This window comes from Echinops telfairi, unplaced genomic scaffold, assembly GCF_000313985.2.
Source record: "Echinops telfairi isolate 266 unplaced genomic scaffold, ASM31398v2 ScPeMD7_31;HRSCAF=116, whole genome shotgun sequence".
Taxonomy (NCBI): domain Eukaryota; kingdom Metazoa; phylum Chordata; class Mammalia; order Afrosoricida; family Tenrecidae; genus Echinops; species Echinops telfairi.
In genome coordinates this window covers 8,050,268-8,068,969 of record NW_022103928.1, presented here as the reverse complement: position 1 = coordinate 8,068,969, position 18,702 = coordinate 8,050,268, and the positions used below count along the sequence as shown (strand labels likewise).

The following is an 18,702-nucleotide window of genomic DNA, read 5'->3' as shown; positions in this document are numbered from 1 at the left end:
GGCAACAAATGTACAAATGTGCTTGACACAATGGATGCATGTATGGATTGTGATATGAATTGTAGGAGCCCCCAATAAAATAATTTTTTAAAACATTCCTAGTGATGATGCTAGTGATGATAAAAGTAAATAATATCTAATGCTTATCCACCATTGACATGGCTTGTGTACAATAGTAAACATTTGACATTATGGTCATAATATTAATTGTTAATATTATCCCCATTTGACAGATTCAGAAATAGAGGCACAACTGACTTAGTCAAACTAACTCATTCAGCGTCATTTGGGCCCAAACATGCTGGCCCCCCATGCTAAGCTTTTTAACTTCTGCCAGGGTTCTCACTGTGCAGCCCTCTGTTAGCAGCATGGAACGTGTCAGAAATATCAGAAATGCAGATACTGGGGCCCGATCCTACACCAACAGACAATGAACTTTGTGGGTGGGTCCAGTAATCTGCAGTAATAGAAGTCCTCTATATGATTCTGGTACACCAGAAGTTTGAGAGCTATTCACTGCTAAACAGCATCTCTGTGTAAGCATAATCTCTGAATCAAAGGGTATGCTTGTTCTAAGCCGCTTGACACCCTAGGCCAAAGTGCTTCCAAAATGGGTTGGACACATTTATGCTCCCATCAGCAACATGAGAGGATGCCAGCAGTGCTTTATCCTTTACTGTAATCTTTGCTGCATTGGTCAAAGACCTTCCAACCAGCTTACAGGGTTCTTTAATCAGAAGAATTCAACAGTGCTGAATCCAAGTGTTTGCATTTGAAGAGCCTGTATAGATTGCATTATGTGACATTATCTTACTTTCAAAGCTATCCTATAGAGCTGGAATTTATGTTATTACATTTAAACTATCAAAGAACAAATTCCAGGAACATTTTGCTAAGCAGTTAGAGCTCAAGGAAGAAACCCATTTCAAATTAAAGATAGATAACTAACCACCTGGGGCTCAGGGTCCTAGACTTGGGGTACACCAAGGTCATTTGGCATTAAATAGTCCACGAGGGCAGTGTTCTTATCCTACTTTGGAGAGCAGCAAGGAGGGTCTTGAGAGCTGGTGAGTGGCCATCCAATGTACATCTCTTTCTGTCTGCAGTTAAGAAGAGTACAGCAAAGTGAAGACATATGGAGACGCCTAGTCCAATCGATTAATGAGTCATGTAGACCTCGGTCTCCATGACCCTGAGACCAGAAGAACAAGATGGTACCTCACTACCACTACTCTGAAAGAGACATTAGGATGTCTTAAAGTGGAGAAAAAAAATATGGACCCAAACTTGGAATAATAAAAAAGACCAGGCTTATTGATCAAAAACAGACTAGCAGAACACTAGAGACTATGACCTTTAGCCACCCTTCACGCCTGGAAGCGAACTCACCTTAGTGGCTCTATTTTCAGCCAAACCACAGACAGGCCTATAAGAATAACAACAGCACTAGGGAGGTATGCACGTTTCCAAATAATCCACACGGAAATGGGAAGCACAGGGAAGATGTGGGATAAAGGTCGCAACAAGTGAGTTAAAATGTATGTGAATTGTTGAAGGGAACTGATTCACTCTGTAAATCTCCCAATTCACAATTTAAAAACAGAAGAACAAATAAAAGCTAAATAACTAATATACTTAATATCAATTAAGCATAGAAAAACCTTACAGCACTGTCAAAAGATCACTGAGTAAATCTACCATCTGGAAGTATAAACCAAGTTTTTTTGTTGTTGGAAGGTAGACCCATGAAGCTGATTAAATAGTAAGATTAGACGACACACACGTGGCTTCCAGAGCAATAGAAACTTGGATTCTCTCTGATTCACAAAAGGGGAGCCATGAGCCCCAAAAATATGAAACAGACTACAATAACGAATAGTCTATGTCCCGGTCAGTTCCTCTGGTTCTTTAATGCTTCCTCACCCCCACTATCATGACCCCAATTCTACTTTATAAATCTCGCTAGACCAGAGCATGTACATGGATAAAGATAAGAGCTGGAAATACAGGACAGATAACTCCTCGGGATCAATACTGAGAGTAGCCATACCAGGAGGGGAAGGGGAAGGTGGGCGGAGAAAGGAGGAACCAATCACAATGACCTACCTATAGCCCCCTCCCAGGGGGATGGACAACAGACAAGGGTAAAGGGAGACATTGGATAGTGCAAGGCAAGAAAAAATAATAATTTATAAATTATCAATGGTTCATGAGGGAGGGAGGGTGCGGGAGGGAAGGGGGGAAATGAGGAACTGATCCCAAGAGCTCAAGTAGAAAGAAAATGCTTTGAAATTGATGGTGGCAACATATGTGCAAATGAGCTTGACACAATGTATATATGTATGTATGTATGTATGTATGTATTGTGATAAGAGCTGTATGAGCCCCCAATAAAATGATTTTTTAAAAATAGTCTATGTCAGAAGAAGCCACCTACCACGGGAGACAGACAGCTTTTCATGAGAAACAATGATATGCCATCTGACATCACACTTAAACTCAGACTCAGATAAGAATGAAGAAAAGCTGGAAGAGAAACAATACAGAGCCCACATCATTTCCTAGGAAATTCTGTCAGTTTATAAACTGTACAGATGTTTGCAAATTTTATAATTCTCTAGCAACAAGGTTTTATGGTTTTAGTTCTTCTAGCTTTGTGGTGAACAGGGTTAAGCTAGCTGAAACACAAAATAAGGTGTGCGGAATGCAGGCACCACCAACCAAATAACCAGGCTTGTCAACCCTCATTTAATCTCTGGAAATTGCACCCTCAACTCAGGCAATGGCCTGTGTAAACAGATAGCCCCAGACCGTTTCCTGGAGACCAATAAACGCAGATGCTGTGGTCTGGCATCAAAGGGCCTCCACTCACTAAATGCCTCTAGTGTCTCTACAGTCCAAATACAACCATGTTTATCTCAAAATTACAAATGGCAATAATACTGCTCTTTGGCATCTAATATCTAGCCCAGAAGCAAAACTCAAATAACTCAGTGGACATAGCATGTCCATTAGATCGTTACTGCAAGGGTTAAAATGAACCAACAGGTATGCCCATTCTGGGTTACTGTTTCCTAAATTCTACCATGATCACCCAAGCCCCCACCAACATAGACACAAACTGCCCAACTCTCAGCTATCACTACTCACTCACATCTCTTCACCGCTTCTCTTTATCTGCTTTAAAGTTCAGACGGACAGTTAATGGATATGCTTATGTCTTGTCTCACTCTGAATAGATTATGGATTCTTTGAATGCAGGGTGTCTTGGATAGAATTTCTTCATATTTGCTAACGCATCATGGGGCTTTGTACATCTGAGGGGGTACCCAAGAGGAACCAGAACTTTAAAAACAAAACAAAACAACCTTATCACCTTCAAACTACTCTCCATTACACTTAATACACGTATCAAATCTGCAATTCCATTTGTTTGGATGACTAACAGCACCTGCCTCGCTCTTTTCTTCTCCTCTTCTAAGTCTTCAAATCCTGTCCTTTCATGTCCCTCTTCATTCACAGAAACAAAGTGAGTTGCACGGAGTGGGGTCAGGTGAGTAAGGTGGGTGGGGCAAGAGAGGCATGCTGCTTTTTGCCAAAAAAACTAGCGCACTGAGATGCCTGCATGAGCAGGTGCATTGTCAAGGTGGCAAAACCAGGCCCCTGTCTGCCACAAATCAGGCCTTTCTGGTCACACACTGTTATGCAATCTTTTCAGAACCTCCAAAGAGAAAGCTTGATTAACAGTCTGACCTGGGGAATGAAGTCCAAATGTACTATGAGTTGACAATTTTGTCCGTTTGGGAAGTTGATGGACATCCGGAATGAGGTTTGTCATTAATCGACATTTCACCTTTTTGGAAGTGAGAAAACCACTCACACCTCAATTTTTTCCCATAGCACTGTCCTTGTAAGCTGTGTTCAACATCACAACATTTTCTGCAGCATTTTTCCAGAGCAGGAAACAAAATTTCCCAGTGGAATGCTCTTTTCTTAAATCAGCCATCAAAAAAACGAGGTTTGAGTGTAACTGCTTTTACGAAAAAATTCACTGTGACCAGAAAGTACCTTCCCAGGTGATACCACTGGGTGCACTAAATCAGAAGCGAGTTACTCGATGCTTGCATTCAACCCTACTGGTAGATCATTAAATTAGTGATAAGAAAAAAAGAAAATCAAACCAACTGTCATCAAGTTGATTACAAATCATAGCTAACCACGGCTGTAAGTCTTCAAGGAAGCTCATTGCAGGGGCAGTGAATTATTTAATATGGCCAAAGTTCTCTAACTCCTACCAAATGACTTTTCTTTTGGTCTGGTAAGAAGGTAGGTGAAGAAACTGATAGGATTCACTTGAAATTGCAAACGGGATTCCCTGGCATGCCATCTGCATATAGAAGGAGCCCTCTGAGAGACAGGAGGAGGGATTTCATTACCAGGAAGGGCCAGGAGTGGTGTGCAGCCTCGTGGCGTGAGAACCCTACACAGTGAACCTTCTGGAGCCAAAAGACAGCTGTAACATCATACAAGCAGCAGCAGAAGCTAGAGCTTGGAACAGAGTGGTGGACATTCCAACCCACCGAGGAAATAAACCTGAGCGCTTTTGTGCAGGAGGCTGGCTTGCAGAGTGGGGTGCCTTCAGGCACCTAATTGAGGAAGCTGGACTTGCAGATCCACGGAGATTGAACTGAATGACCATGGGTTGAGGCTTCAGCCGAGTGGTATGGCCCTTTGGGCCTTTATTAGCAGTCCTGAAAGAACTTTATAACATGTTCTGAAAAACAATGATCCTCAGCATTTCTCACTGGCATTACATCTTGTTAGTGCTGTTAATAAACCCTTTCATCATGAATTTTGTCTGAGTTCTGTGTTGCCATTGCAATGGATATTAGAACCCAGAGAGGTAAAATAGAGAACATTAATGAAGACAACACACACACACACACACACACACACACACACCACACACCGTCATCTTTCTCCCTCAGAGCAGCTGTGGTCTGAAACATTCACTCTGGGGTTAGCAGCCCACTGCTTAACCAAACAATTGGTGTGGCAGTGTTCCAATAAAACTTTATTTACAGACAGAGGTGCTAGGATGGATTTGGCCTGCAGATAACAGGTTACCAATCATTGGGATAGTCTTCAGGATTATTTCATGGGAGAAAGAAGAGGTTTTCTATATCCATACAAGTTAACAGTCTCAGAAACCCACAGGGGCAGATCTACCCTGTCCTAAAGGGTCAATAAATTGAAATGGACTGGATGGCGGTGAGCTAATTTTTTGGAGTTTTTTTTTGGGGGGGTAGGCTTATTGAACACAGTACTTTGTGGCTAGAACCACGCAGAAAAGGTATTAAATGATTGGCTGAGACCAGTTAAAAATTACTTTGCAGAATGCAATTTTGACCATTATTATGGTGAATATCATATCTCAGTTTCTATATGATACTTATGATACTTCTGCCCTCTTTTTCTCAATACTAAGAATTATATATGGTAAGCCTATACACAAATACATATGATATATACATTTCATACTCAGCACAAAAATTTGCATTTGCCAGACAAGTATACCGTAAATCTAATGAGATAATCAGAATATCATAATAAAAATGCATGTTGTAAAGGCATTTTCATTTGGTACTTTGGCTGCTGAATTCCTATTGCATTGAAATGGAAATATCGCCAGGAGGAGGGGTAGAAAATGAGGCAAGGTAAGCAATATGATCACAGAATTATTTATCATATGCATTAGGACCAAAAATAGTCAGGAAAGAGTGAACATTGTATCATTTTCTCCCAGTTCTTAACCTTGCAAAAGGTTGTTGAGTTCATAGAGAGGGTAACAGGAGTCAATACCGGAGGCTGTAAAAAATGGAACTACTCCTTACAGGGCAGCCACGAAAAATTAATATTTAATAATTACAATAATAGAAGGCTACTTCTGCCCCCTTTTTAAGATGTCACACCTTACTTTATTAATTTTTATTCCAAAATGCTTTTCCCCCCCTTTATCTCTAAGAGCCATGGCTCTGCTACTGAAAAGCGAAAGACATTATACGCACAATTTTCCCTCTACGAGAAAGTGGTGCGTTGTGCCCTTCAGTGAACATAAAATTGATATTATCATCTCTTAGTTTATATCTCACTACTTAACCTTCAGATCAAAAGTTATTGGATTTGAATGACTAAGAAGACATCATGTCACCTTCCCATCCACGTGGAGGAACAGGAGAAGTTGGGGACAAGGCCAGGGGCAGTAAAACAACAGGAATGCGGGCTCCACGCCTGCAGAGCTTCTTTGGGTGAGGGACAGCGGCCATGACTCCATCTGCCATAGCGTTGCCGGTAGACAGTGCAGCAAACGGGCCGACTGTAAGATGGCTCTATGTTAGGAAGGGGATTTTCTCTGGAGGCATAGTATAAGTGGGAGCAGTCTAAAAATAGGGATAAAAGAAGTAACTCAAGGACAACCTTAAGGTGACCAGCCTTAAGCAAAAAATCCTGTCTCCTACTCAGTCAGTGCTTCCACTGTCTGTTTATGCTGAAGATACCGGAAACTATCCCTCAGAAGGTCTATAAAGCGAACAGAATTGCGTCCCTCCTATCCACTCTAAGTAAGGTGCAACCAACATGCAAGTAAGACTTGGCCTTGACATTGAGCCATTTAATCTTTACCTTTTAAATGAGTCTTCCAATAACACCTGCTGTTTAATAATTACACATTGTATTTTTTCCAACAAAAGAAACACAACAGGCACACCACCTAACCCGAAACACAAATTCATTCCAAGAAGCTTGTGTCAATAAGGAACAAAGACTTTATCAAAGCTCTCCATAGATTTTGTTCTCTACAAGAGATAAGCCTATTCCATGATCAATAGGAACACTGGCAGTTTATCAGCATTTCCCATGTGACTTGGAAGATATACTCATTAGCAACTGGAAAAGGCTAAAGGGGAAATAGTCAACATTTTTAATGGAAATAAACATATACAAGTAAGCAGTGTGTCTTAGCTATATAAACGGTATCTTTATTTTAGAGTGGTTGTTTTTTTAATGACTTTTCTAAATTGTGTCCTTCCACATCCAGTGTTGCTTTCTTTATCTTATCACAATAACCTACAAGTGACGGGTAAGAAAAAAGCATGGCTTGCCAGCTGGTGTCCCTCTTTGCTTCGGGGTGCCATCATTTCTCTAGGCATTCTGATTGGAAATCCAGAGTCATCACACAACTCCTCCTCCTTGATGTTCTCATACATCCTTTTCAAAGGACCTTGTCAGTTATCCAATATTCCCCTTGGCAATCTCTCTTTACCCAGTCATTTCTTCCATTACCATTTCAATCATTCACAAATAATCAAACAGCCTCTCTATTTCAGGTCGAGTAGGGGAAGTGTCAAAAGCCACATCCTTGTCACCGAGGGTCTAACCAGTGACTAAGGGGCTCAAACATAAGAGAAATGTGGATGGGTTTGACATGAGCCAGTCATCAGGAAGGTGGCACAGTACCAGGTGCCATGACTAAACACAGGTCACAACTAACAGCAACAACAAACGGAGTGAGGGTTAGAGCCCATTACAAAGGCCTGGCCAACTTAACACTTGTTACCACTACTATCTCTCCACAGCAACCTATTTTGTTTCAAACCATACAAAAGGCTAACCTACTCATTTCCTTCAGAACACCTCCTTTATGTATAGTATCATTTTCTCTGCTTAGAAACATCTTCAAGCCTTTAAGACCGCAGACACTATCTCTTTTGATAGCTGGGCACCAATCAGCTTTCTTCACCACGTGTGCTTATGCACCCTCTTTGTCTTCAGCAATTGTGTCAGGAAGGTGAGCATCATGGACTGCCAGCTTAATAGAACAAAGCGTTCTTGCATTGAGGGAGCACTTGAGTGGAGGCCCAATGTCCATCTGCTACCTTAATACTAAACCTATAAATATATATACATAGATCTATTTCCTCATCATCAGATGTGACAAAGCCCACATGAAAGAAGCACACGAGCCTATGTGATTATCAGGTGTCAAAGGGATCAGGAATCAGGCATCAAAGAACAAAAAATCATATCACTGATAATGAAGGGGGGTGCTGAGTGGGGACCCAAAGCCCATCTGTAGGCAACTGGACATCCCTTAAAGAAGGCTCACAAGGAAGAGATGAGCCAGTCAGAGTGCAGTGCAGTACTAATGAAAGATACAAGTATCCTCTAGTTCTTAAATGCTCCCTGCCCCCACTAATATGATCCCAATTCTACTTTACAAATCTGGCTAGACCAGAGGATGTACACTGGTGCAGACAGGAACTGGAAACACAGGGAATCCAGGACAGATGATCCCTTCAGGACCAGTGGTGAGAGTGGCAATACCGGGAGGGGGAAGGGGAAGGTGGGTGTAAAGGGGGAACCAATTATAAGGATCTATATGTGACCTCCTCCCTGGGGGATGGACAACAGAAAAGTGGGTGAAGGGAGACGTCGGACAGTGCAAGATATGACAAAATAATAATTTATAAATTGTCAAGGGTTTATGAGGGAGGGGTGAGCGGGAAGGGAGGGGGGAAGATGAGGAGCTGATACCAAGAGCTCAAGTAGAAAGAAAATGTTTTGAGAATGATGAGGGCAACAAAGGTACAAATGTGCTTCACACAGTGGATGGATATATGGATTGTGATAAGAGTTGTATGAGCCCCCAATAAAATTAAAAGAAACCACATCTACTGGCTGAGGGACTCTACTTTCCCAAACGCTGAACCCAATATGCAAGCTAACGCCCACTTCCAGTGGGTCCCATGGTTATGCTTTTGGTTTGGGCCAAAGAAAAAGCAGCTGATCGGTTGCTGTTGAGTCACCTCTGACTCAAGGGGAGGGCAGTGTGTGTGTCACAGGAGGTGCTCTAGGGATATAAATGGCTGGTTGGTTGGTTGGTTTTTACGGAAATTGTCAGGCCATTCTTCCCAATGCCTCCGAGTGGTCTTGAACCTACTCCCTTTCAGTTAATAGCCTACAATTTAATCCAAATACTTGTAAAATTATTTTTTGCCAAATAATTGTAAAATTACGCTCCCAGGCTCTCCCAACCTCTCACATTACAAGGTGGCTCCAGAAATTCTGTGGGAAATGGAACTAAAATGCAATGGAATTTTTCCATACATTTTTTGAATGCCCTTCATTGTCATCCATTTGGTCACACACACCCAGTTCTTTGCACATCGGGGTAGTCCAAAAATATGGTTAAATGGAATAATGTGTAAACAAGTGAATAAATGAATTTCAGGAAACCCACAGTTAAGAAACAAAGTTGGGACTTGTTTTCCAGAGCAGCACATGTATTAACTCACTTGGAACAAAGCAGAGACAAGGCCAATATATATGAAACTCTATTCACAACATTTTCTTACGAGGGAGGGGGAAATGTGGCTGTTTGTTCGAACCAAATCAAACACAGCATTCGCAAAAGGTCTCTGGAATGTCACAAGTAACACTTCATAATTACAATAGATCTGAGTTCAAAGACAAAGTGATGAAAAGGAACTTTCTAACAGGGGGTTCAATTCCCTATATAAACTTCCTCCTTGCTGCTCCCAGTACCGCCTGCATTTATATTGCTACTCTACTTTGTCATAAAAGCAGTCACCTTGTAACCCTTTTTATCAAGTAATCTATGCACGACCTAAAAGAACACTGGACTCCATCAGGGAGCTATAGGTTTACATTATACAAACATTCCAATTCTGCCTGCTCAGCGCTGGCTGTCAATAAACGCAAGCAGTTGCAAAACAGTGAAGTCTCTTACCTTCCGAGAACAACAGCGAGGAGCCTGCTGGTTTTGAAAAGCAAACTCTTCAACATCGCTGAAGCTCCTCCATCAGCAAACAACCAGAAAGTTCTTAAAGAGGATTTGATTAGACAATAAGTCTCGTGTCTCTTTTTGGTTTGCTTTTTAATCATTATTATTTTTATTAGCTCACAGGTCAGGCCTCACAAAGACCTTCTCCACATGGAACGACTTTCTTTTGAAGTCAAGGAGGTACGTTTCACTCATGATGACCCGTGCCACCTGGGCGTCTACTGCCATGTTCTCTGGTGGACGTGGCTCTTTCTTCTTCCATCTTTTTAAGTTCCCGCGCCATCTTAATTTTCAGTGGTGAGATTAATGGCACACGACTATTTAGAAACCACAACTTGGAGGAACTTTAACCAAAACTCACGACACACGTTGCAAAAAAAAAAAAATCTTTGGCAATGATATTTTGATAGAAAGCAGGTCTAAACTAAAAGAACTAAATTTAGCTTTCCAGGTAAAAGAGGCCATTTCCAGAAAGCCATAAACTAAACTGAGGGAGGTAAAAACGGGGGAGGTGAGGGAGTTGGTTGTGGCTTGGTTTCCTTTATTTGTTAGATTTCTCTGAATTGTTGTGCCAACTCTTCTAATTTGTGCTCTGAGCACTAACCTTTTGGTAGCACTGATACCTAGAAAACCATTTCTGGCCATCGATATTTTCCACAGTATTAGAGCATGACAATGTCTTCAGTAAGAATAGAAGGGTAAATCTAAATGTATTGCTAAAAAACCAGACACCTTCAGCGAACAAAACAATCAACATGTTTCTTGGTACATCTTCAGTCTACACCTCAGAAGATGGTGCCTCCACATCTCTACACCTGCCCCAGAGAACTCTGTACTCTTCAAGTGCGAACATCTCAAAAGCGTCATCTGGGCACCCTCAGAGACTTGAATTATGGTTCTTAGAAAGCTTAATTGTTTGGGGAACAAGGACAACAAAAATTCTAGGGCAGTGGTTCTCAACCTTCCTAATGCTGCGACCCTTTCATACAGTTCCTCATGTTGCGGTGACCCCACCCCACCCCCAACCATAAAAGTATTTTCGTTCCTACTTCATGACTGTAATTTTTGCTAGTGTTATGAATGGGGCGACCCCTGTGAAAGGGTCATTTGACCCTCCAAAGGGGTCGTGACCCACAGGTTGAGAACCGCTGGTCTAGTGGGCCAAGAAGGTGGATTGGGTAAAGTTTCCCCATGGAAATTCTCATAAAATAGCCCTTGCTGCACTCAAAAAGAATGAGCAGGTGCCTTGTCATGATGGAGAAAAGAACTCGGGTCAACTTTCCTGGCTTTTTGGTCAAGAATGCAGTTTTCCATCTCCACAAAACACCAGGTTAAAGCCCCCACGATCATCTTTTCTCCTTCAAGAAAACCTATCAACATGATCCCTTTGGAATTCAAAAAAATTAGTCACTGTAATAAATCTTTGTGCTGAATTTTCTGCCTTGAAATAGCAGATCCCTTGGAAGCCACTGTTTTGATTGGCCCCTTATTTTAATCGAAGGCACACATGCTATGGAGACGAAAAGAAAACTGTTGCTAAGAGAACTAGGTCTGCAGTCATCCACCGACCATAGCAAAATACTTAAACACGCTGGGTTAGGAAGGAATCCAGAAGGGTATGACCTGGGACCTGAGACACAGTAAGTTTTCATTTACTCTCATCAATCTTGGTAGACCAGTTCCTTTACTATGATAGTTGTACAATTACCTATCGGCTAAGAAAGGTGCTAACTTCTAAAACAGGGCTTGGCCGATGAGTGAGGCCTCAATGAACATGATTCTCGCCTACGGCCCAGGCCTGGCCATCATTTCCGTCCTGTCACAGGAGGCCCTCCGTGCAGACACAAAGTCCAAAGCCATCTTTCTGTCTAAGAGAAAAGCGGTGTGAGAGAAGGCTGACCACTGCCTCCATTCCACAGCTTTCCCGCCCAGCATCACTGAGCCTGGCTTCCTGGTTGGCAGGGAACTCAACGGTGGTTGTTAGAGTTGAACTACTGTGCTCCAAAATGGGCATGAGCAAGGACAAAAGGCACGGATGGGGCGGACCCTTTCACATGAGCTCACACTTCTCTGTTTCACAAGCATTACTTTTCTCAGTGGCAGCTAAAGCTAGAAGTGCTTTCAGGATAGCCTTTTCCCATTTTTGCTAAACAACTATCCACGATTGCAGTAATGCAGGCTAAGGGTGAAGAGAAATGTGTTTTGTCTCTGTGTCTGCTTATGCTAACACCAAAAGAACACCCTCTCCTCCCAAGGAAAATGCTGATTCTTTGGTCAGTGCACAAAATAACCCTGTCACAGAGGGAAAACTCAAATGCGTCCTACAAGATAGCGGGAGACGGGTTGGAACTGCGCAAGGCTTGCGGGAAAAGGGCAGTCCTGTCACGTTCCGGGTCAACGCGTTTCCCTGAATTGTGTTGCCTTCGTCTCGAGGACCCTGGGATGTGTCTTCTTGACTCCTTTTGTATTTTCCACATCCCGGAACCACGCTCTCCCTACTTCTCCAAGGTGCTCTGGCCTTGGGCAATGACTAATCTTTCACTTCCTTCAGTGGCTCACTGGCAACATTTAACCCAAAAGATGCTCTTTATTCTGTTCCACAATTTTCAAGGAGAAACCCGTCCCTTCCACTTCTCTCACCGCTTTCATAGTCATCCCACACATTATCTCTTTCATTTACACCGTTCAATAGGAAATATCGAACCCCGTCTTCTGGGCCAAAAGTTCAGACATCTTGAACCAAATGTCAAAGTACCTGTGTGAAGTAAACACTGGCTTTGGCACACTCTGGGAATAATAAATGTTCAAATCCCAGATGAGGAGCACTGGGGGCACAGCGGGCTGCTAACTGCAAGGTCACCAATTGGAAACTACCAGCTTCTCCTCGGGGGAAGACGGGACTTTATACTCCCACAGAGAGTTACAGCCTGGGAAACTCACAGTGGCAGCTTTACCCTGTCCTACAGGGTTTCTATGAGTCCGCATCGCCTCCATGGCAGAGAGTTTGGAGGGGTTTTGTTGTTGTTTTCATTTAAATCCCAAGCAGGGTTTGTTTGTTGCTATTAGTTTGTGCATTTGCTGTACATCAAAAGACTTTATCAACTAAGTCAAGAGATAAGCCTACAGAATGTGAGAAAATATTTGGGGACTATGTATCTGATAAAAACCTAATGCTAGGAAAGAGGGAACCAATTACATGGAACTGTGTGTGACCTCCTCCCTGGGGGACAGACAACCGAAAAGTGGGTGAAGGGAGACGTCGGACAGGGCAAGATATGACAAAATACCCATTTATAAACTATCAAGGGCTCATGCGGGAGGGGGGAGCGGGGAGGGAGGGGAAAAATGAGGACCTAATGTCGGGGGTTTAAGTGGAGAGAAAATGTTTTGAGAAACAGATGTACAAATGCGCTTTACACAATTGATGTGTATATGGATTGGGATAACACTTGTATGAGCCCCTAATAAAATGTTAAAAAATAAAAATAAAAAGCACTTCAAAAAAATAAATAAATAAAACCGAAAAACAAAAACAAAAACAACCTATCATCCAGAGTATATAAAGAACTATAATGACTTAACCACAAAAATATTAACAACCCAATTTTAAAATGGGCAAAGTTTCCTAAGTAAGATCCATGTAAATACTCAATAAGCACATGAAATGCCATGCTGTTATTGTTGGTAGGTAATATCCAGTCAGTTCTGACTCATAGTGACCTATGCATCACTGAACAAAACCACCCAGCCGGCGCCATCCTCACAATTGTTCCTATCAACATGATGAGCCCATTGTTTCAGCCACTGGTCGGTCCATCTTGTTAAGGGTCTTCCTCTTTTTCATGGACCTTCTACCAAGGGGGCGATCTTTTTCGAGGGACTGGTTTCTTCTGAGCTTCTCTGTCTTGTTTCTCGCTCACAGAATCCCTTAAAATGGCCTTCTGCTTATAATGCAATAGCCACACCGCAAAGCCACAGCGGCCACAGCTCTCCCAATTCTGATTTGCAGACAATAAAACTACCAGGTGATACCAAAAATAACACGCCCCCCCCCCACCAAAAAACAAAAAACCCACAATCCATCATTAAATGGAAAGTTGTGAAGAAATAGTTGCTTTATTTAACAGCTATTCATTTATATTGAATAAACATTTTCTAGTATGCATTCTGTTAATTGACCTGACAGCATATGCTGTATATGGAGAAACTTCTAAACATTATGCTCTATGTAATATGCTTATCTGAAAAAGCTCTCATTTGCAGCAATATGGAAATACAATTCTGCTTTCTAAAATTCAAGACTTTTAAAATGCATTAATCCACACAGTTTATGAAATTGCTCTGGACATTTTAAGATCCATTCTTTAAGGGAAAGGAAAAAAAAAACCTTGTAATTGGTAATAGTATTTGTTGCTCAGTCTCATAATGGAGTTGTGCCTATCCAATAGAGAACTTTTACAGGCCTAAAAATGGGGCAGGCTTAATAGGAAATAAAAAGCAGTTATGGGATGGGGGAGAGAATTACTCAATGGCTAAAAGAACATGTTCAGAAACTCTATCAAATTATAGTATTAGGAAACTATTGTTGTAATCGTTTCATGGCAAAGATGTAAGTAGAGTTGAAATGCTACCGAGATAATACATTTACTCTTGAGGAAGGAAGACCGTTTGAGAGTATATTGGTGGACTATGTTCTCTAGCTAATGGCAGCACCTCTCTTTGGCTGATGCTTCTGAGTGAAGATGGCAACTTCTAGAACAGCATCACAAGTCCACTGCCTGGAGAATAATCATGAACCACACTGGCTGGGACCCATGGCCAACCGGAGGGTGGCAGGCTCCAGGGATGTCTTAAGCAATATTTATCTCTAAACAATCTTTGCCTCTATGCAAAACAGGCCTTGTGTTGTCTGCTGGTCTAACCTTTCCAGAGAACACGAAAGAGCCAGAGTCTTCTTCTAAGTTGTCAATAACTTTCGATTTGTCAACCTGTAGTCCAAACGCAGACCACAACTTGCTCCCTCCACAGTGAGCCTCCACCAGAGCTCTCCATTGTGTGAGAAAGGGCGCTTGCCAACATGTGCACTTGTCTTTTACAACACGGGTCACATGGCAGAGGGCTTGCATGTGTTTACTTAAAAGCCCACCATGTGAAAAAAAAAAAAAAAAAGCCCACCATGTGATAAAAATTCTCCCTCTATCCTCCTTGATAGTGCTGGTGCCACTTGAGGATGTCCTAGCATTCGGTTTGACACACAACATCATCGATTCATTCTTGTACCACGCTGGATCTTTGGGCTGCGTGGACTTCTAGCATATTTTACAGTTCTAATTCTCTTCCACTGTCCTACATTAATCAAAGCTGTAGCCCCTGTTGTCTTTGTACTACAGAGTCAGAATGTGCCCCTGGCGAGGAACGGGGGAAAAGTCAACAGGAATTAAATTTCAGTGCAACTGTTTACTCAACTGTGGCCTGCAGTTATTGAAATTTTATCCGTGGTTTTGTGTGACTACCGCAGTAATGAATTCAGCATGGCTGTGATTTTCTCACTGCTGCTATTCTCACTTCAAATAAAAACCTGTAGAATTAAAATGATGAAAAAACCGAGTCCATCGCGATGGCTTTTGCATGTCTTCCTCAACTTGTTTAACTGTGGTGCTTTTCGGTCAGGAGAAAACACTGGGGCCTGGAGCCCATTGGATAGCCCCTAACCTGCGACTAGCCTTAGTTCACTTTTACATTTTTCTTTCCCTCCACAACCTGTGAGATCCTCCTCAGATACTTAGGGACTGAGACCACTGTCAAAATTGGTTTCAATTATGAAAGGCCTTCCGTGCCTGCCAACCAACAGAAGAAGGTGGCCTTCTTCACGATTATAGACTCAGTGCTTTCTTTTTCTCCAAAGACCTATCAATGACAAAACAGAAATAAAATTACTGCAAAAAGCTTTCAAAGAGTTCTAGAGTGCAGCCAGCTCAAGTCAGTTTCTTCACCATTGCTTCGATAGCCCCTAACAGCAAGTTTCAAAATGGTCCCAATCAAGGTCAGAAGAGAAGATGTGAACAACAAGTTTTGCTACAGATACTTTTAGATATGCTAAAACCGTTCAACTTTCCTCTCTGCTGCCCCTTGGCCGTGGTCCTGTGTGTTTTGATGGTTTCCCAATTAAGGACGGTGAATGATTTTCAGTTCTCCAAATAAAATTCAGAAGAAACTCACTTTCCTCTACTTAATGACTGCAAGTTCTAATTATGTGGGGTTCATACCTATTGGTCAGTAGCCCCACCTCAACTGCTCTGTAAGGAAACTCAATGTTGGCCTCTGCCTGGTAAGAGCATCGAAAAAGACATACCCAAAATACCAACTATTTATCCTCAACACAGCCAGAAATAGCACATGAACATATGTCAGCACGAATACATGAATAACAACTTTCTTCCATTTATTGCCGGGTTTTAATAATAACCTTACTGTTTGGAAATTCACAATTCGAGTAACTTGAATATACAAAGTTTGCATCCTAAATTCCATCTGTGCCCGAGGTACCGGGCATGCATGGGTTTCAACTGCCAATGTGAGAACAACTCACTTTCAGGAAGTACTTGGACTTGAAGCCTTGGCTTGGCCCAGCCCTTGGCTTCCCTTTCTTCCTATTTTCTCTTCCTCCCGGAGATGCCCGAATCAGGCTGGGTCTACCAACCTCTACTGGCCGATTCCTTGTACAGCAAAGCCTGCAAACGCTGGGACCACGGTAAGGCGGAAACAGGTCAGGGAAAGAAAGTCCTAGTAGTTTCCACTAAAAGGAGAGGACAGCAAGAACCTTGCCAACGGTGAAAACTGGCGACACGTGGAAAAACAAGGCGGCAAGCGAGTTCCAGCTCTTACAAGTTTCACTGTACTTGTAAAAAATTGTGAGCAAGGGAAAAAATTCACCGTGCTTTAGGGCCTATTGAAGTCTCCAGTGCTAAGATAAAATGGGGCCCTCTTGGCCTCTGTGCCAGATGCCAAGAAAAGCTCGATTCCTCTTCCTCTCTGCCTCTGACACGGTCTGCATCTTTCAAAAAGGACCAAAGACACGCCATTCTTTTAACACCCCTGCCAAAGTACCAAAACTATATGTTGAACAAAGGAATAAAGGAAACAAAAATCATGCATTATCATAAACACAGACTATTAGCTCATGATTCCAAAAGAGGTTGGTAAAACAAAGCTTGTCTTTGAGAAAAATGTTCACTTGTTTAGTATATGGTTAATATCACTCTGGCAACAAAACTGTTTATGGGAAAGCATGTGACTTCAAGTACCTATCTACAATGAGAAGCCCTGATGGAGCAGTGGGTACAGTGCTCAGCTGCTAACCAAAAGGTCAGAGGTTCAAACCTACGAGTGCCCCCCACCCCCACCCCCCCAAAAACAGGGCAATTTGAAATTATAAAGATTATAGCCTTAAACTCCTGTTGGGCAGGTCTCTGCCCAACACGGTTACTGTGAGTTAGAATCGACTCCGTGGCAGAGAAATGAGTGTGTCCCAATCTATGTACCATTTTCAAGGCTACTCTTAAAAGATCATTTGCTACAGTATTGGGATTCATACATATATGAACTGCCTCGTGCACACAAGAAACATACGTCCGCCAGTGGTCCCATGTACCTGAATTCTTACCCAGGCAGAGGGAAGTCTTCTCAGGCACTGACGTCTACATTATTGATGTTTTCTCTGTTAGTTACCCAATTCTGCCTGGATTTATTTGTTTCAATTCTGTGTTCACTCTCTTTTATCCTTTTTTTGTTTGTTTCCTTCCCATAAGCTTTAACCCCTGACACCCACCCCTTTTGAATGAAAGCATTGGGAAACATTTCTCCAAATACTAACTTCCTCCAAAGTGTTAGAATGTTTAGCTGACATGTTGGTGGGGAGCAGGGTTCCACTCAAATCTTGGTTTCCCCACCACCAGGCTTCTCACAGTGTCCCCACAATGGGGCTTTGAAGACTTCCACCTGACCTGTGAGAACTTACATACCGTCTCTTAGATAGTTACCTAAACCCTGTTGTTGCTGTTGGCTGTCAAGTTGATTTAAACCCATAGCGACCCCATAGGGCAGAGCAGAACTGGGTGCCGAGTGCCAGGTCTTTCTCCTGCAGAAGCACTGGGTGGGTTTGAACTGCCAACCTCTCAGTGTGCAACTGAGTACCTGAAGATTGCGCCATCAGGACTCCCTACTTAAGCCCGTAGATGGGTTGAAAAGCTCTACTAATAGTAAAACAGGCAGACAAGCATAAAATATTGTTCTGTGGGTAACCCAGCCACCCGTCACCCCCAGTCCCCAACTGTGAGCCACGGTACCTGCTGCTGCTGCTGGATGTGGGCGAGGTCAGCCGGCCCCACTTCCACTGCCGTCGTTTCCCCGTTGGCGCGCCCCTCCCGAAGGCCGCTGCACTCTAGCAAGTGGTTGCCGCTGCTGGACCCATTCTGAATGGCTGCACCGTTACTCTTTGTCTCAGTCCCAGATTCTTGCATCATGACTCCAAACCCTGACAGAAGAATGTCAGGAGGGGCAGGGCAGGAGGAGGAGAGAGAGAGAAAGGCAGCTGTTGAAAACAGTTGTTGCACGTAGGAGAAGCGCCTTGTTTTAAATATTGCCAGAAACCGTAAACAGTTGTCATTTTCTTTCACTCTTTAGTGGCCCAGTCTCCTAGGGAATGAGGATGGGATTACTGGTCCAAATTCAAGTTTCACTAGTTTTGCTTTAGCTACCTGATGTTCTTCGTCAACTTTGGGAAAAGAAGTCTTTTCAGGCGAGCCTAGGATTTATGATTGCATTTGCCTGATTACACTTGG

The 18,702-nt window shown here is 42.6% G+C and overlaps 1 protein-coding gene across 1 annotated transcript in view; it reads right to left on the bottom strand.

Annotated features, from left to right (window-relative positions):
* Nucleotides 1-18,384, bottom strand: part of FOXP1 (forkhead box P1) — a 269,188-nt gene extending 250,804 nt beyond the window's left edge. Inside the window, exon 1 of the mRNA XM_030885576.2 lies at nt 18,208-18,384. Within this exon, the coding sequence (XP_030741436.1) occupies nt 18,208-18,384 (177 nt within the window). The remainder of the gene's footprint in view (nt 1-18,207) is intronic.
* Between the last annotated feature and the right edge of the window lie 318 nt (nt 18,385-18,702).